The 20,643-nt window shown below is 44.2% G+C and overlaps 1 protein-coding gene across 1 annotated transcript in view; it reads left to right on the top strand.

The window, feature by feature from the left end:
• The window catches only part of spon1a (spondin 1a), a gene marked incomplete at both ends in the record, with an annotated part of 422,542 nt that overhangs the window by 27,241 nt on the left and 374,658 nt on the right, over nt 1-20,643 (top strand). Inside the window, one exon of the mRNA XM_081371883.1 lies at nt 10,206-10,339. Coding sequence (XP_081228009.1) covers nt 10,206-10,339 — 134 coding nt within the window. The remainder of the gene's footprint in view (nt 1-10,205; nt 10,340-20,643) is intronic.

The raw sequence follows: 20,643 nt of genomic DNA, 5'->3' as shown, positions 1-20,643 counted from the left end.
AAATAGTGGAGGTCAGGGCAGTGGAGGTCAAAGTTCACCCAAACGCTTTTCACAGTTAAAGATATTACAGGATGCTTCTGAGGAGTCATAGAGACGGAAGCACATACATACACAAACATGCATTTATTTCCCACGGCTGATTTTAAGATTTTAGACAACCATTTGGCTCTTTTCACAATGTGAGTGAATATTTTCAGATAATACAAGGCATGAACAACTTTATATCTGATCAGCAAATTCCTACGGGCCTAGTTGCACTGGGATGAAAAAAACCCACCTACTAATAACATAAAAAAAAAAAAAAAAAAAAACCTATTGAAACTGACAGCTGTTGATAGAGTTGGTCTCTAAACAGTCATAATGATTACAAAAAAGGAGCAACAACTGATAGATAAAGCAATTGTTGACAATGTTCACCTTATATTTACTGTATATTGTACCCAACTAGCACAGATTTTATTTTAAGTTGTATTTCAGTCAGTGAAAGGTATCCGTGTTCATTCATTTTTCGATTTAAAATTGAAAGTAGAAAATGAGAAAACGGCTCATTTATTGTTTTTTCAAAAAAAAAAAAAAGTTTAATTTTTAATCTTTTAATCGTTTATTCGTTGGGCTCCCTCGGATCATCCGCTCCACATATTTAAATACACATATTATTGTGTATTTAAAGTCCCCCTGTGGGTTGCATGGTGGCTCAGTGGGTAGAACTGTTGCCTCACAGCAAGAAGGTCCCCGGTTCGAGTCCTGACCATACCTGTCAAGTATCCCGTTTTGGCCGGGAAAGTCCCGTATTTTACCCTTCTTTCCCGCCGTCCTCCCGTATTAGTATTTTCCCGTAAATCTCCTGTATTTTAACCTGCGTTATTAAAAAATAATAATACCCAAGGCCCGGGCGGAGTAAAAAAAAAAAAACATTCCCAATCTGAGCTCTGTCACTAGCCTCGCGATAACTGCAGTAGCCTACTACAGGTACTGTAGGTGGCAGTTGTCGCGAGGTTAGTGTGTGAGGTCAGATGATGAGTGACAACGCAGGAAAAAAAAGAAAAAAAAAAAAGAGACAGATGATGGACGCTACGACAGAGACGGAAGGCACTCCTGCCAAAAAAACAAAACCCTCATGTAAATACCGCGAATGCAAAGTCTGCAACAAATTTGTACAATAACTCACTAAAAGATTAAAGAAAAATTATGTGAAATAAAAAGAAAAACTGTAAAAGAAAAGCAATATGAAACGAAAAGAAGAGAATGTGTGGAATGAAAATAAAATGTAAATGTAAAGACAAGCAATGTTATATGAACAGGAAATATGCAAATAAGCCTTTAAATAAATGCTCTTTATACCCTTTTGTGTTTTCATTTAGGCTATAATGAATGTTCACAGCATGTCAATGTGGTGATTTTAGCTTTCTTGTACACCTGTCTTAAAATGTAAAGGATACTGGAGCTTGGTTGGGTGGTGGGACTGCTCGCGGTGGGCGCCAGAAAATTTCCCTTATTTTCAAATCCAAAACTTGACAGGTATGGTCCCGACTGAGCCTGGAGGCCTTTCTATGTGGAGTTTGCATGTTCTTTTCGTGTCAGTGTTGGTTTCCTCCGGGTGCTCTGGTTTCCCCCCAAAGACATGCAGGTTAGGTGGATTGGATATGCCAAATTGTTTGTGTGAGTGTGAATGTGAATGTGTCCCAGTGCTGGGTTGTGACAGGAAGGGCATCTGAAGTAAAACCTGTGCCAAATCATGTGGGTGTTTCAATAAACTTGTTTCACTCGCATTTGGATCCGACTCTACTTCTAGACTAAACCTGACAGAACGATCTGACCACAAACTGATTCAACGAGAGAGGAGAGTCTGCAGGAATTTCTATCCCGCAGCAATTCACGCATTGATCGTCAAGAAGAACAGATGGCGGCCACGGGTCATGCGGTACAGGTCTTGGTGGCGCAGGTGTCCGAGCTCACCATCAACTTCGTCAACTAACTGTTCCCACTGTGCCAGCCCCACCGCCAGTTCTACCAGAAAGACTCGGGAGATAGAATGATGTAACAAAGCATTCATTTATTGACAGCCCAGCAAGCAATTATTTATAAAGTTCTTTGGCGTAGGCCCCGTCCGTAGTGCATAATCCGAGGGTAGCGTATCTGCATTTCCTGCCTGAAGATGAAGGCAGGGGCACAGCCGCCCCCCCCCCCCCCCCCCGGGAGGTATGGACAGGACCATCCTGGTGGTCGTGGGGAGGGTGGAGGTAATTGTTTGCGTCAGTGTCTGCGAACTCAAACGTGTAAGTACCGATCTTTTATACAGCAAGTATTAGGACATGATTGGATAGATGTGAAGGTAATAAGTGACATAGTAATTGAGTCTTCCTGGCAGAACTTATGCTAAAGCAGGGTTCACCAATCTCGGTCCTGGAGGGCCGCTGTCCTGCAGAGTTTAGCTCCAACCCCAATTAAACACACCTGAACCAGCTAATCAAGGTCTCACTAGGCATACTAGAACTTTCAGACAGGTGTGTTGGAGCTGGTTGGAGCTAAACTCTGCAGGGACAGCGGCCCTCCAGGACCAAGATTGGTGAACCCTGTGCTAAAGCTTTCATTTCCCCCCACTCCTACTACTGATCGTCAGCCTGAGCCGCACCTACCCACACCAGAGTGTTACACGGGTGAGCCCAACTATTGCAGAGCATTTTTAACTAAATGTTCTCTGTTCTTTTCTCTCCAGCCAAAGACATTTTCCACCAAAGAGTCTAAGGTGGCGTTCGTCATAACGCTGTTATCAGGGCGCGCGGCTTAATGGGGAATGGCGGTGTGGTCTAATTAGTGCAGCAGATTAGTAAAAAAATCGTTCACTTTGGTATAGAAGCATGAAATTTGGCACAGATACTCTCTAAGGGCCACTATTTTGGAAAAAGGCGTTGGCCACTCAAAAATTCAATATGGCCATTTTTCAAAATTGCTATTCAATGCTTATTATATCAATTATTCAAACAGTGATCCAAGCATAAAATTTGATACAAATACTCTCTAAAGGACATGTTAATAGAAAAAGATGCTTGTCCCTCAAAAATTCAAGATGGCCGCCATTTTTAAAGATGGCCACCGTTCCTGTCGAATATTAATTATTTAAAGTGTTCAAATGGTGATGCAAGCATAAAAATAGGCAGAAATACTCTTCAAGGAACATTCTTTTGGAAAAAGGTATGTGCCACTCAAAAATTCAGGATGGCCACCATTTTCAAGATGGCCGCCATTTCTGTCAAATAGTCATAATGTCTGCTTTGTCTGCCTCCTCTCCTTTGACCTGTCCAGCTTAGTTAAACTTGCCAGGGATATAAAATCCCCGCCGGCATAGGTCTCAGGTTCATTGGAGTACACAAGCCTCTCCACCACAGCAAGGTGTAGTCCACAGAGAGGAAGTGCCACTGTTAGAAAAAGGATACGCTGCTGGTACAGGTTGCACATACAGTGGGGAGAACAAGTATTTGATACACTGCTGATTTTGAAGGTTTTCCTACTTATAAAGCATGTAGAGGTCTGTAATTTTTATCATAGGTACATTTCAACTGTGAGAGACGGAATCTAAAACAAAAATCCAGAAAATCACATTGTATGATTTTTAAATAATTTGCATTTTATTGCATGACATAAGTATTTGATCACCTACCAACCAGTAAGAATTCCGGCTCTCACAGACCTGTTAGTTTTTCTTTAAGAAGCCCTCCTGTTCTCCACTCATTACCTGTATTAACTGCACCTGTTTGAACTTGTTACCTATATAAAAGACACCTGTCCACACACTCAATCAAACAGACTCCAACCTCTCCACAATGGCCAAGACCAGAGAGCTGTGTAAGGACATCAGGGATAAAACTGTAGACCTGCACAAGGCTGGGATGGGCTACAGGACAATAGGCAAGCAGCTTGGTGAGAAGGCAACAACTGTTGGCGCAATTATTAGAAAATGGAAGAAGTTCAAGATGACGGTCAATCTCCCTCGGTCTGGGGCACCATGCAAGATCTCACCTCGTGGGGCATCAGTGATCATGAGGAAGGTGAGGGATCAGCCCAGAACTACACAGCAGGACCTGGTCAATGACCTGAAGAGAGCTGGGACCACAGTCTCAAAGAAAACCGTTAGTAACACACTACGCCGTCATGGTTTAAAATCCTGCAGCGCACGCAAGGTCCCCCTGCTCAAGCCAGCGCATGTCCAGGCCAGTCTGAAGTTTGCCATTGACCATCTGGATGATCCATAGGAGGAATGGGAGAAGGTCATGTGGTCTGATGAGACAAAAATAGAGCTTTTTGGTCTAAACTCCACTCGCCGTGTTTGGAGGAAGAAGAAGGATGAGTTCAACCCCAAGAACACCATCCCAACTGTGAAGCATGGAGGTGGAAACATCATTCTTTGGGGATGCTTTTCTGCAAAGGGGACAGGACGACTGCACCGTATTGAGTGGAGGATGGATGGGGCCATGTATCGCGAGATCTTGGCCAACAACCTCCTTCCCTCAGTAAGAGCATTGAAGATGGTTCGTGGATGGGTCTTCCAGCATGACAACGAGTGGCTCCGTAAGAAGCATCTCAAGGTTCTGGAGTGGCCTAGCCAGTCTCCAGACCTGAACCCAATAGAAAATCTTTGGATGGAGCTGAAAGTCCGTATTGCCCAGCGACAGCCCCGAAACCTGAAGGATTTGGAGAAGGTCTGTATGGAGGAGTGTGCCAAAATCCCTGCTGCCGTGTGTGCAAACCTGGTCAAGAACTACAGGAAATGTATGATCTCTGTAATTGCAAACAAAGGTTTCTGTACCAAATATTAAGTTCTGCTTTTCTGATGTATCAAATACTTATGTCTTGCAATAAAATGCTAATTAATTACTTAAAAATCATACAATGTGATTTTCTGGATTTTTGTTTTAGATTCCGTCACTCACAGTTGAAGAGTACCTATGATAAAAATGACAGACTTCTACATGCTTTGTAAGTGGGAAAACCTGCAAAATCAGCAGTGTATCAAATACTTGTTCTCCCCACTGTATCTGTGAGACGGAAGGCGGAAGGACCATCAGAATTGAGACTGGTTTCAACAATATAGGTGACCAGTTCAGAAAGAGCCATAGGAAAGATGGCTGGTTGAATCGTTTCACTCTGTGACTCTTTCTCAAGCCTTCTGAGGTGGAGTTTCTCTCTGTTGTAAAGATGAATGAGACACAAATGATGGTATTTCAGCTCCTGTGCAATGGCATCAGCACCACTTAGTTGAGACAATAATTAAGCATCATCAGATTCAGGAGATATGTTATCACAAAGAAAGCAAACCTGATCATCTAGACTTTTCTGCATGATGGTTCTGCGATGCTTTGTTTGGCCTTCATCTGTCTCACTACATTGAGCATCGGATTGTTGCTTCTGGGCACGAAGTAACTTTGTGTTGTTGAACCGAAATCGACAATTGTAGTGATACTTCGCTTGGTTCCTTCTCAAAGTAGCTTCTATACCCCCACCTTCATCCAGTCATTCCAGGTCCAGGGTCATTGGCATTTTGTTCATCTTGTGAAAGAGTGGAATGTTGGTGGCAATCATTTTATAGCCATCATGTTGAGAAACATGATGGGTAGGTGGTGATTGGAGGGGTTTCTTTGTGTCTGTCTGACAAAGACAACATTTCATCCAATCAGTTGGCCTCTTGGCTGACATGGGATTTTCATTTGCCATTTTGGGGGTTTGTTGTCTGATTAAGGCCGAGGGGTTATCCTTTTACCACCTCAATCATAGACATAGTACACATTCAGGTACGGGATACAACTAGGTACGGGTCACCTACACCTAGCCCGATCATTCATCCAGTGCCATTTAAGTCCTGTGTGATCTGTACACCTTCCAGGTATGCATACATGAACAAGTCATGTATTGCCCCGAGTACCCTTGGCTCGGCTCCATATTGTGGTTCTCTCCCGAGCTGGCACAACCTGTCAATTCAGGTTCGGCTATCTAACTGTAGTGTGTAGTAGCCTTTATTGTCACTTAGTCACAAGTACCAGCGAAATTAGCCATCAACCTGTCCATACAAACATACATACAATATGACAAGGGGGTAGACAGGACAGGAAGACAGAGGATTGAGGAAAAAAATACAGCATAACATGAGGAAAGGTGAGGAGAAAAAAAAAATTCTTGGCGCTGGTCACAGACCCGCCTGTCAGACTGGGGGTACAAAGCGTCGAAGGCGAGGGATGGGGGGTGGGGGGGTGATTGCATATCTGTATATATGTAAGAGTTTGTGTATGTGTAGGCCTGGAGAGTCGCTACTCCTGGCATCATAATCTAAGTGCCTCAGTCTGCAGGATTGTCATAGTGATACACAGCAATTGCCATGGAGACAACCTTGATCATGTCCCAGACAGAGTCAACAATCAGCAGGTGTCTGTGGGGAGTGGGGGAAGGAACGCAAGAGCGTCTCACTGCAGTGCTCTTCCGGGGGAGTTGTTGTTCCAACAGCAGCCTCGGCCAAGGCCAGTGCTGGTTGAGGGGGGGCCGAAAGCAGATAAGATTGGGATTGTTTGGTCTTGGGGCGAGTAGCCGCATTCCAATTTACACGGCTATTCTCCTGGTCCATTTTGGTCTCCGAAACGATCCATTTGTCTTTGCAAAGCTGTGAGCTTCTCCATGATGTTATCCATATTGTGGTTCATAGTCACAGTCTGAGTGCTGACAGCTCTGCCCAATGCTTCAATCATGACGGGCAGCCCTGTGGGGCTTTGGACAGCTGTCACCGTCTTCTTAATTCCTCGATAAATCAGAGCAATGCCTAATCCAATCAGTAGAAGACCTGTTATAACGGTTCCGAATAGGTAGATATCTTCAATGTCCTCCACGGAAAGAGCCGCCAGACACACAACCTGCCACTTCTCCCACGCGTCCATCGTGTAGCCAGCTGCGAACATTCCAGCAGGGCAGTCAGGTTCCCCCGAACCCAAGCTTCTCGTCGAGAAGATGGTGTCAATTGCGTTGAGAGACCAGTTGATCAAATCCATAATTTCTTAGTTTGGAGAGCAGTGCAGAGAGAGTCTCTCAAAGTACAAGACAGTAGACTAGATGAGACGAGAGGAGCAAAGCAGGGGAGGTAAGGGAGAGGAGGGGAAGAAAATGCGACCGCCTTCGTTGAGAGCCAAAGAAGTGGCACTTTGGCTCTCTAACTACGTCTATTACTGGCTAATTGATGAGGGGCTGTTAGGCAGCATTTGGGACACTAAACTTAGCTATACTATTACTACTAGTCAAGAACTACAGTGTAAGTAAAACTAGATCAGCTGACACTGAACCCCATGCTGAGTTCCACAGCAGTGAAGTCACCAGTGTGCCCTGGTTGTGTAATGGCGTTCACTCTATTAAACAAAACCTTCCTTAATACATTAAATTGAGCTCTGACAGAAATTGTGGCCATCTTGAAAATGGTCGCCATCTTGAATTTGAGCGGCACACACCTTTTTCCATGCTAATGTTCCTTGAAGAATATTTGTACCAAATTTCATGATAGCATCACCATTTGAAAAAAAAGATGTAAGGATTCAAGAGAAATGGCGGCCATCTTGAAAAATGGTAGCCATCTTGAATTTTTGAGGGACAAGCACCGTTTTCCAAAAAAACATTCTGAAGAGATTATTTTCACAAAATGTTATGCCTACATCACTGTTTGAACAATTGACATAATGAGCATTTGACAGAAATAGGCAGAAACGCCTTTTTCCCAAAGTGACCCTTAGAGAGTATCTGTGCCAAATTTCATGCTTTTATACCAATTTGAACGATTCTCTTGAAATATGCCATTAATCTGCTGCACTAAATCAACACCCTTGCTGCTCCTCATTCCATGCACTCTGAATTCCGGACATTGGCGGCAGAGTGCAAATGGAACAAGGAGGTGCAGTGGGACATGTTCCTGCATGGGCATTTCCCGGGAGGAGAGAGAACGGCGGAGAGCGAGAGGACTTTGTTTATACTGTGGAGGAGCCCAGCAGTTGCACTGAGCCCGGCAGTTGCCCGGCAGTTGCACTGAGGTTACTATTGGGCGGATTAACCATGGAAAAAGCCTCATCGATTACTCTCCTCCCGGTAAGACTGCAATGGGCAACCGGAGGTTCATCACTGCCAGGCTCTGCTGGATTCAGGAGCTGAAGGTAATTTCATGGACTTCACCCTGGCACTACACCTTTGGATTCCCATAACTCCACTCACTCACCCGATATCCGTCAGTGCACTTAACGGACAAGAACTCCCTGCCATCACTTACACCACCGGTCTGTTCACCCTCATCCCGTCTGGAAATCACACTGAAGAACTATAATTTATAGCTCCATCGGCATCCATAGTTCTGGGCCACCCCTGGTTGCTTCGGCACAATCCCTGAATTGACTAGGGCCACAGTTCCATCTTGGCCTGGAGTGATCAATGTTATGCTTCCAGTCTTGTGTCTGCTTGTTCGTCGGTGTCTTGTTGTTTGTTGCAGGATGAAAGCCGGTGAATCTGTCAAACGTGCCTGAAGAGTATTTCGACCTGAAGGAAGTGTTCAGTAAGTCCCGGGCTGCTTCTCTTCCTCCGCATCGTCTCTATGACTGTGCTATAGATCTACTACCAGGTACATCTCCACCTAACTGACAGGGGTCCCCAATTTGTTTCCAAATTCTGGAGATAATTTTGTTGCTTATTGGGGGCGAGTGTCAGTCTATCTTCAGGGTTTCATCCCCAGAACAACGCCAGGAGGCGCTCCTAGGAGGAGGGGTATTGTCACAGTTGATGGATTCAGTGACTATTCTCTGTCCTGTGTGGGTGGGTGTGTGTGTGTGATTGCTTCTGGGTGTGTCTGCTGATTGTCTGATCACTTCAGTGCCAGCTGCGGCTCATCTAGTTCAGCTATTTAATGCCTGTGATTTCCATCCTTTGTTGTCAGGTCGTTGGGTTTTTGTGGTCTAGTCCGGTCCTGTTCGTGTTTTTTTGTCTCTGTGTTTCCTGTTTGGAGTGTCTGTTCCTGGATCCCTGCTCGTTCCCGAGGAATTCCACGGTGGATAGGGCCCATTGCGACCCTGCGCTGCTCTGTACCGCGGACCAACCTTTCTTCGGACTTGAACTCTGTTTCTCACTACATTGGATATTATTTCAATAAACTTGTTTCACTCGCATTTGAATCCGACTCTACTTCTAGACTAAACCTGACAAGCGGACCCTGCAAATGAGCGGGAATAACGCTAAGAAAGAGAGAGAGATTTAAAGTTTCCGTGTGGTGAAAATCAAGCTTTTAATGTTGATTACAGTATATGTCTATGTGGTGTTTTTAATATTTAAGATATACCATGTGCAAATTCATAATTCAACACCATTGCTGAGTATTTTCTCTTTAAAACTGCAGTGAACAAAGGAGTCTCAAAAATGCAGTTTGAAATAGCTGATGTTTCTGACGTCACAAACTACTTTGTAACCAATCACGTCGATGTGTGATTGTCAACGAGTGGATCTCTGAGCTGGTGTGAGAGAGTGGAGGCGGGGCTAATTTGCATATTCATAGAACCGCATATACTAAATGAGGCAAAAGTGAAGAGTTACATTCAAGCTATTTTAAGGCATTAAGAAAAAAAAAATCAATTCAAGGAAAAAACATTTAAATGTCATTTTGGTGATCACAGATAAGTTTTAAGGGATCAAATTATTGACTACAAGGGGAATTTAAGTACCTCAGTTTGTTTCCTTCTTTGTCCGGTGATGTTTGTGTCTACATGCTGTTTAGTTTGCCATTACTTTTGCATATACCTGTGTTTGCTTTACTATATTAAAGACTTTTGCTTCTTAATCCTTAACCCCATATATATATGAAGAGTTCAGATACAAAAGCCTCTAAGTGCCATCTGAAATTTTACATCTTAAATGTTTATGTTCAGTTATTTCACTTTAATGACATTGAAAATTACCTATTAATTGTCATTAAAGTGAAATTACTGAACCTAAATAAAAAAACTAAATATTTAACTAACAGAATTAATTTTAAAAATAAAAATTTCAAAATGAAACACCAACAGAGAAAAAAATTATTTAATTTGTTTATGCTGCATGGCCTGTGTGCAATTCCACAAAACTTGATTGTTTTAAACATAAATAAGAAATCTTAGAAAATAAATAATTTGTACACATTTGTAATGAGTATGGGATTGTGCACTCTACAGATAATTGACGAGGAAGACACACAGTTTATGACAAACTGCCCTCCAGCAGTGACAGAAAGTTCCCCTCGCAGGAGGACCAGGATACAGGTGTTCTGGACAGCGCCACCATCAGGCAGTGGCTGTGTACTGCTAAAGTAAGTGACACAACTATCCTCACCTCATAACCATGGGTTAAATTAGGGGGAACCCTGGGATTCTATGGTTATCATGGTAATAGGACAAATTACTACTCTCAAAACAATTTCCAAATTGTTGGTCACTTGGTACTCTAGATGTAATAATATATGTATAAAGTACTAGTAACACTGATAAGAGCTGAAATAGGTTATCTCAGTCTGACATCATTATGAATTTTGCACTTGTCAGTAAGGAAGATTATACAGACACTAAATATGTATTGATCTGTAAGAAAACATGCGCCAAATAGGGCAAAATGTGTTAACATTTTAAGAACTCTATCCAAACATATTAGCTTTACATCACTTGAAACTGCTACAGCAGCGGGGAAGATGCACTGGCATTCATTTGTGTTATTTATGCTTAGTTTTTGCCTAAAACTTTAAAACCTAGCAAGCATTTAATACAATGGGCTTAAACAGCTTGCCCTTTTGACAGCAGATTTAGTTCACAATCAGCTAACACTTGTGACCTAAATATGGTTTGCATTAGTAACTTACATTTAGCGTCATCGGTCACATGCACTGAAATGATCTCCCATTCTTGACTTATTTTGAGTCAGACTTCTGAAGTCAAGTTAACCCTCTGAGGTCGATAAACGTGCCGGCACGTTTTGCTGGATTTTCTTCACATAGTAGCAAAATAAACTTAAATTACTCCATCATTTATGTTTATACAGAAAAAAGAAATATGAAAAAAGAATCTGTGATATGTCTACTTTTGTATGTGTCCCACTATGATGTAACAATTACATCAGGATTTATGGGGTGTGTTCCCGGTTCAGGTGTGAAATCCATAAATATTCAGGATGTGTTTACGCCTCTTCGCATAAAGCTTTCTTACACAAAACATATCTTACAAATTTTAAATCAATATATTGTCTTATATATTGTCTTATCTGAGTTGTCAGGATGATTTTCACATAGATTTTGAGCAAATATTCTAGGCTACGTGATACAATTTTCAAAAGTCTTATGAATAAATAATCAGTATGTGTTTCATGGCCTTATTTCAGTGACATTTTTTTTTTTGTATTTTCACAAACCACGCATAAATGTCATTATCTCAAAACTACCAACTTTTACATACATGCTGCTGCTGATATATTATTGTAGAGTTTGTGCTAAATACAGTGTAATCAGACTTTAGCCATGAAAATGTCACAAGTAACAGAAATGAGCTCAAATGCCAGAGCATGTCGGAAAACACCTCCAGGGCCCAGAAAACACCTCAGTGTCACGATCCACACTCGGGAAAGAAGGGAAGATCCAAGGATGCGGTAAGAATGTTTTATTTAGGGAAAATCCAAAATCGTACACAGTCCAGGCAGGGGTCAAAACCAAGGTAACAATCCAACATAAACAAGAACAAACAAACGGGTCTAACGACAGTACTCAGAAGTGGTGTGATATTTACAAGGACTCCGTGACACATGCTAAAGCAGACAGGGTTATATACACAGGGAAATGACAATGCTAATGGGGAACAGGCTGAGTGCAATGATCAGTGATAAGGGACAGCTGAGTGCAATGAAAAGACAAGGATCATGGGGGATGTAGTTCAAGAGTGTGATGGACACCGTGGGGAAGGAGGACATCTAGTGGTGACCCAAGGAACATAAACCAGACACTGTGACATAACCCCCCCTCTACGGAGCGGCTACCAGATGCTCCAAGACGTGACAGACAAACAAGAGTCCAGGCGGGAGGTGGACTGGTGGAGGATCAGGGGGAGGGATGGGGGGCCAGGTCCATGGAGGGAAACGGGGACAGGGAGAGACAGTTCATCTGGCGGCCACGGTGGAGACTTTCCCTCGGGCGACCAGGGTGGAGACTTTCCCTCGGGCGGCCAAGGCTGAGACTCTCCCTCGGGCGGCCAGGGCGGAGACTCTCCCTCGGGCGGCCAGGGCGGAGACGACCCCTCGGGCGGCCACGGCGGAGACGACCCCTCGGGCGGCCACGGCACAGGAACAGACACCGACTCAGGAACAGGAACAGACACCACCGGCTCAGGAACAGACACCACCGGCTCAGGCACTGGAACAGACACCACCGGCTCAGGCACTGGAACAGACACCACCGGCTCAGGCACTAGAACAGACACCACCGGCTCAGGCACTGGAACAGACACCACCGGCTCAGGCACTGGAACAGACACCACCGGCTCAGGAACTGGAACAGACACCACCGGCTCAGGAACTGGAACAGACACCACCGGCTCAGGAACTAGAACAGACACCACCAGCTGAGGAACAGGAACAGACACCACCGGCTCAGGAACTGGAACAGACACCACCGGCTCAGGAACTGGAACAGACACCACCGGCTCAGGAACTGGAACAGACACCACCGGCTCAGGAACTGGAACCACTGGCTCAAGAACTGGAACAGACACCACCAGCTCAGGAACAGACACCACCGGCTCAGGAACAGACACCACCGGCTCAGCAGACGTGACGCGAACAGTCTCTGTGGCGGCCATCTTGTCCGCAGACACAGGCTCGGCAGACATGACGTGAACAGTCTCGGCGGCGGCCATCTTGTCCGAAGACACAGGCTCGGCGGTGGCCATCCTATCCGGAGACACAGGCTCGGCGGCGGCCATCTTGTCCGGGGACACAGGTTCGGCAGCGGCCATCTTGTCCAAAGACACAGGCTCGACGACGGCCATCTTGTCCTGAGACACAGGCTCGGCGGTGGCCATCTTGTCCGGAGACACAGGCTCGGCGGCTACCATCTTGTCCTGAAACACAGGCTCGGCGGCGACCATCTTGTCCGGAAACACCGACTCGGCAGCGGCCATCTTGTCCTAAGACACAGGCTCGGCAGACGTGACATGAACAGGCTCGGTGGCAGCCCTCTTGTCTGAAGACACAGGCCCGGCAGAAGTGACGTGAACAAGCTCAGTGGCAGCCCTCTTGTCCGAAGACACAGGCCCGGCAGAAGTGACGTGAACAGGCTCGGTGGCAGCCATTCTGTCCGAAGACACAGGCTCGGCAGACGTGCCGTGGACAGTTTTGGTACTTTCTAGGAACTTAAATAGCGTATCAAAATAATCCAACAAGCTTTCCGCCGCTATGGCAATAGCGGGCTGCTCGGGCACGGCCTCCGGGACGACAGCGTGCTGCACGAGGACAGCCTCTGGGATGACAGCTGGCTGCACGGGCATGACCTCTGGGATGACAGTGGTCTGCTCGGGGACGACTGCGAGCTGCACGGGTACGGCCTCCGGTTCTTTGGGGAGGTTGGAGGTCTTCCTCCTCCTCCGGACCACCGAACTCGAGACCACCGGAACTGTGACCACTGGAACTGGGACCACCGGAAACGGGTCCACCGGAAACGGGACCACCGGAACTGGCATGGAGGAAGTCTTCCTTCTCCTCCTCCGTTTCGGGACCACTGGGCTAAACCCTGGCTCAGATCTGGAACCGCTGGACAGTTCGGGCTCGGGGCTGAAAAAAGACCGAAGCGTCCATATCCACCACCTCCTCCCCTGCGGCCTCCACGGGTCCCACGAAAAATGACTAGACAGGTTCCCTTAAACAAATCTCTCCTCTCCCACTCGGTGGCTGGGGAGGAAGAGAAGTTTGAAAACATTCTGCTGGATCTTTGTGGTGACGGAGTCCTTCTGTCATGATCCACACTCGGGAAAGAAGGGAAGATCCAAGGATGCGGTAAGAATGTTTTATTTAGGGAAAATCCAAAATCGTACACAGTCCAGGCAGGGGTCAAAACCAAGGTAGCAATCCAACATAAACAAGAACAAACAAACGGGTCTAACGACAGTACTCAGAAGTGGTGTGATATTTACAAGGACTCTGTGACACATACTAAAACAGACAGGGTTATATACACAGGGAAATGACAATGCTAATGGGGAACAGGCTGAGTGCAGTGATCAGTGATAAGGGACAGCTGAGTGCAATGAAAAGACAAGGATCATGGGGGATGTAGTTCAAGAGTGTGATGGACACCATGGGGAAGGAGGACATCTAGTGGTGACCCAAGGAACATAAACCAGACATAGTGACACTCAGACCCCAGAGAGTTAAATCAAGTCACCTTTATTTATATAGCACTTTTTACAATAGATTGTATCAAAGCAGCTTCACAGTGATAACATGAAAATAATACAACAATTTTCGAGAAGAAAATTGCATCATCGTCCACCTTAAGTAAAGGCGGGCATACACTGTGCGATTTTCGTCCGATTTTGAGCCGAATTCTGACTCGTGCGACTCTTTTTCGGGTCGGGCCGATTTTCAGCTTTGTCGTGCAGTGTTCGTGCAGTGTACACGGGGAAACGAGAGGCGATGAACCTCTCCCGACCGGCAATCGGATGGTCGGATGAATTTCTGGCATGTTAGAAATTTTGGTCGCTCCTCGTGACTATATCGCGCAGTTGAAGCAGAGATACGAACCGATTGCTCTAAACTCAGTGTTTTTCCCTCACTGCGCCTGCGCGAAAACAGAAGTTTAACCATTTCATCTGCAGCAAAAAAAAAACAACAACAAAAAAAAAAAACGAAAATAACGAAAAGAGGGAGATCTTTAAGTTATGTAGTTCAAACTAGCTACAAATTACTGTTGCTTACCTCCAGTTCGTGTTGCAAAATGGATTAACCATTACCCACGTCTTCTGCAATGTACATTTGCTTCTTTTATTAATTTGTTAAACAATGTTTTTGAAATAAAGCTGTTTTTTATTTTCATTGATGAATTATTGCAGTGTTCTGACATATTATAGACGGTTAATAATTAATTATATGTCTGTAATTCATTGTAATCGACCTAAATGTTTAAGACAATTTTCAATGAGGAGGAGTAAGCTTCTGTGTGATATTTTATTATCCTCACAGCGCCGTTGGTTTTGCGGTGATGCGCTATGAAATTATTGCGTGGCAATTTAACAGCCTATCACTTTAATAATAAAAGTAGCCTATAGGCCTTCCGCCTTCCCTAATAATAATAATAATATACAATAATACTAATAATAATTTAATACATAAATTGGAAATGCTAAATCATCTTGATATTGATAGATGATGCTTGTTTTGACAAAATCTCTGGATACATGATATCGTCTATAGGCGTAACTCGGCACAAGGGTTTATCGCGCTGATTCGCGCATATTTCACACGTACAGTGTGAGCAGTGAAGTCGCAGCTCGACGTTCAGACCGTATAGTGTGAGCACAGAAATCCTGAGCTTTGGTTTTTACATCGCATGCAATCTACTCGTTCAGTGTGAGTAGGTACCTTGCTGAAATCGCACAGACATCGCACAGTGTATACCCGCCTTTAGGCAGATCAATAATATTGTTGAATATGAAATGTCCCCAACTAAGCAAGCCAAAAGCCAAGGCAACAGTGGCAAGGAACCAAAACTCCATCAGGTGACAGAATGCAGAAAAAAAACCTTGGGAGAACCAAGGCTCAGTCGTGGGCCAGTTCTCCTCTGGCCAACGAGCGAACAGTATTTGATTATGATCCAGGCAGCATTAAAGGTCAGAAGTCAGATTGGATCAGAACATTCCGAATATGTATCCAGTTCCATCTGGTTGGAAGTCGGAGTCATCACGCCGGTATGTAGACGAGTTTGTTGAGGATCAGTGCCGATGGCTGTCGTGTCGATGAGGTCTTAACAGGGCTGATGAGGCTGGCACTTCAGGGATGCGTCATGGATGGGTCCAGGCGCAGGTCCACCATCTGATCTGGATATGGCCGGGCTCCGGCTGACTTCATTAAACGGGGAGGAACTGGTTGACACTTCAGGACTGCGTTGTCATTGTGTCCAGGTGCAGGTCCTTCATCAGATCTGGATACGGCCTGGATCCGGCGGACTGCGGTAAACCTCGAATAAACAGAGAGACTAATATTAGCGTAGACGCCATCCTTCTTATGATGTAACAATTACATCAGGATTTATGGGGTGTGTTCCCGGTTCCGGCTGACCTAAACTATGCAGCCAAACATTGAATTATAGAAGTCTTTAATGTGTTTTGTGTATGCTAGGCCAAAGAGATGTGTTTTTAGTCTAGATTTGAACTGACAGAATGTGTCTACTTCCCGGACAATGTTAGGAAGATTGTTCCAAAGTTTTGGTGCTAAATAAGAAAAGGATCTACCGCCAGCAGTCGATTTTGATATTCTAGGTATTATTAACTGGCCGGAATTTTGAGATCGCAATAGGACTATAATGCGTTAAGAGCTCGCTCAAGTACTGGGGAGCTAAACCATTTAGTGCTTTGTAAGTGATCAGCAATATTTTAAAATTGATACAATGTTTAATAGGGAGCCAATGGAGTGTTGACAGAACCGGGCTAATATGGTCATACTTCCTGGTTCTGGTAAGAACTCGAGCTGCTGCATTTTGGACCAATTGTAATTTGTTTATTAAGCGTGCAGTGCAACCACCCATAATATCATTACAATAATCTAGCCTTGATGTCATGAATGCGTGAACTAATTGTTCTGCATTTGTCATTGAGAGCATATGATGTAATTTAGATTAGATTAGATTAGATTTTTAAGATGAAAAAATGTGGTTTTACAGATGCTAGACACGTGACTTTCAAATGAAAGATTGATATCAAAGAGCACACCCAGGTTCCTAACCGACGACGAGGACTTGACAGAGCAACCATCAAGTGTTAGACAGTATACTAGATTATTACGTGAGGACGTTTTTTGTCCAATAATTAGAATATCTGGGGTTTTTTTTCTGAATAAAGTAGTAGGAAGTTGCTAGTCATCCAGTTTTTTATATCAGCTATGCATTCCGTTAATTTTGTGAATTGGTAAGTTTCGTCAGGGTGTGAAGAAATATAGAGCTGCGTATCATCAGCTTAACAGTGAAAACTAATGCCATGCTTCCTAATGATATCTACCTAGGGTAACATGTACAGAGTTAACAGCAACGGTCCTAGTACTGAGCCTTGTGGTACACCATACTGAACTTGTGATTGATATGACATCTCTTCATTTACTGCTACAAACTGATAACGGTCAGATAAGTATGATTTAAACCATGCTAATGCAATTCCACTAATGCAAACATAATTTTCGAGTCTATTTAAAATAATGTTGTGGTCGATAGTGTCAAATGCAACACTAAGATCCAGTAACACTAATAGAGAGATACAACCATGATCGGATGATAATAGCAAATCATTTGTGACTCAAATGAGAGCTGTCTCAGTACTATGGTACGGTCTAAATCCTGATTGAAAATCCTTGCAGATATCATTTCTTTCTAAAAAGATACTGTCTTTTCTAGTATCTTTGACAGAAAGGTAGATTCGAGATCGGCCTGTAATTGACTAATTCTGTAGGATCAAGTTGTGGTTGTTTAAAAAGCGATTTAACCCTTTAGGCGCCAGAGGTTTTTTCCTAAAACGTTCGATTTTGACATCTTAATTTCAAAAGGCTATATCTTAAAAGTGATAAAAGATAGAGACTTTCTGTAAATTAGAGAAATATTAAGGATGACCCAAAGTTTATGTAGAGATTACATTTTCCCATCTCATTTGCATATTATGACGTCATATGGTGGCGGCCATCTTGGATTATAGAATTTACATGAAAAATCACGTTTAAATGATAAAATGCAGCACTTCTTTCCCCCCAAAATGTCCCTCACCTTCTGTATGCTATATTGCACAATACTGAATGCTCAGGTAAATAGTAAGTAGTAAACAAACTGTGTAAATCATTACTAATAAATGGTAGAAACAAACCGAATGCATGTAGCGGTTGGCCTTTTGCTGTAGAGATTTTCCATTTACTACATACAGTAGGCACTCTGATTCCATGTATGGGGCACATATATATTATTCATATGACACACAAACACAAGTAGACAAGACCTGTTTAGTTCAAAAGCTCACTCGCCATGGCAAGGCACAGATCATGAGTGAGATGACGAGACAAGACGAGAGACAGACGAGACAAGATGAGAGACAATGTTAGTATTTTTTTTTTTTTTGTGGTTTTTGTTGATTTTTTTTTTTTTTTTTTTTTTTTAGCTGACAAAGATGCACACATCACAAGGACATGAACACACAAAAAAGAACACATATTGTACACTACTAAATGGTCAGGGAAATAGATAGTAAATCAACAGTGTAAATCATTACTAATAAATGGCAGACAAAAAAAAAAAAAAATTATGTAGCAGGCCTTTTGCTGTAGAGATGATGACTCCCTATCCATCCAGGTGACATTTTTTGTAGTGTTTCATGGTGTGGTACCTCTCATTGCAAGGCACAACACAAAGACCCACCCCACACTGCCTGCACATGTATTTTGTCTGACGGCGGCCTTTAGGGCGGGTCCGATCAGAACAAACTACACAATCTGGGTAACCATCAGCCTGGCAGATAAAGTGGCGCTCAGTGAGTCTCTGTGGCAAGTCTCCCAGTGAGGACGACTTTCGGCCTTTGTTGCTCTCTTTCCTGGAGAAGCCTTCCAGTAAAGCAGTGATGACATCCTGCACGAAGACTTTCAGGGGCTTGTGAGGAGCAGCAGTGCAGCGGCAGTAAATGATGTGGGCATTCACCATACTTACACTGAGAATGGCATTAAAAATTCTGTAGTACCATTTCCTTGACCTATGGGGAAAGAGGTAGGTCTTCATTCTCTGGTCTGCTGTGTCGACACCCCCCATGAACGAATTGTAGTCATCAACACAAACAGGCCTATTTATCTCCCTATAGTCACTATCAGTGTGTTTGGTCCTGATGCGCTTTCTGACACATGTGTTGGAATGCAGTGTAGAGAGCATTGTGAGGCGCTTTGTATCATGCCACGCACAAGCTAGCATTTTCCCCTTCCTCATGAAGACTGGGTCATCTCCCTTGCTCAATGGTAACTGTTCACGGGTGAGGCCCTTTGGCATCCCCTTCCTCTTACTGCTGACAGTCCCACACAAACCCGAATCATTGCTTGCCAGCTCATCTGCTATGGCTGGCGAGGTGTAATAGCTGTTCATGTACACCTCATACCCTTTCCCTGTGTACGGGGCCATCAGCTCACGGACAATAAGGTGTGTAGCACCGAAATCACCTGCATTAGGCCTACTTTGTCCAGTGTACATGTACCACTGTAGCACATAGCCTGACTTGGCTTCACTCAGAACAAATATTTTGTAGTCATATTTGTCTGGTTTGTTTGGGTTGTACATTTTTAGAGTTGATGTCCCTTTGAACGCAATGGTCATTTCATCCAATGACAGCAGCTTAGATGGACCATACATTGCTGAAAACCGGGGGATGACCAAATTGATGATTGGGCGGATTTTGAATAGCCTGTCATACCCTGGATGACCCCTGTCAACACACTCTTCATTACTGATGAAGTTAAGGAAAGACAAAATCATCTCAAATCTATTCCTGGACATCACCTTGCCAAATCCAGGTGTTGCTGTTGGCCAATATTTGGCCCAATAATCCTCCAACTCTGACTTCTCTACCAGACCCATACTCAAATGCAGAGAAAAGAAGGCTTTCATTTCACTGACAGTTACGTCAGACCATTGATGAAATCTGGAGTGTGGCTGGAGTTGATGGGAGGCTAAAAACTGATGGGCGTAGCGATTTGTCTCATTTACAACTAAATTCCAGAAATCATCAGAGAGAAAGAGTGATAAAAAATCTAGGGGCGAATTGGCATTGGAGAGTTCTCTATCCCCCAGATATCCCACTGGCTGATCAAAGTGTGTGATCCAACTTTGGTACTCATCCTCATTGGCCAAGTACTCAAAGCCGGCATTCCCATCAGCTTGCGATAAACTATGCATAATAGCCCCTCTGCCCCGTGTCACACCGCCTCTGCTCCTGCTACGAGCAGCGCGGGCTGCCAGATCTGCCTCGCGCGCGCGCCGAGTGTGCACAGCTCGGACTACTGTCATTGTCATTGCGACTCCCCACCCTGCCTCCACGTTGCCCCCTAACTGTCCTATGAATACTTCGACCTCGTCTAACATACCCAGTGGCATTAGACAGAGTCTCCACCGCAATACTGTCGCCGCGATTGCGGAGAGGTACACGGTCAGAAGACAAAGCTACATGGCTAGCGCGGTAAAAATCTCCCGCCTCGTTCCCCACAACACTAACACGCCTGCTAACTTCGCGATTAACACTCCGACCCCGGGAAACATTATTCCCACCACTGACATTGGGCAAAGGACCATCTAAAGTTACATTGGGCAAAGGATTCACCGTTTGTGCTTGGTGTAGAGCTACACTTTCACTTTCAGAATCA

Source organism: Scardinius erythrophthalmus, assembly GCF_964197995.2.
Source record: "Scardinius erythrophthalmus genome assembly, chromosome: 8".
Classification (NCBI taxonomy): domain Eukaryota; kingdom Metazoa; phylum Chordata; class Actinopteri; order Cypriniformes; family Leuciscidae; genus Scardinius; species Scardinius erythrophthalmus.
Note: the sequence above shows the minus strand (reverse complement) of the source record. Positions and strands in the feature narration are given on the sequence as shown.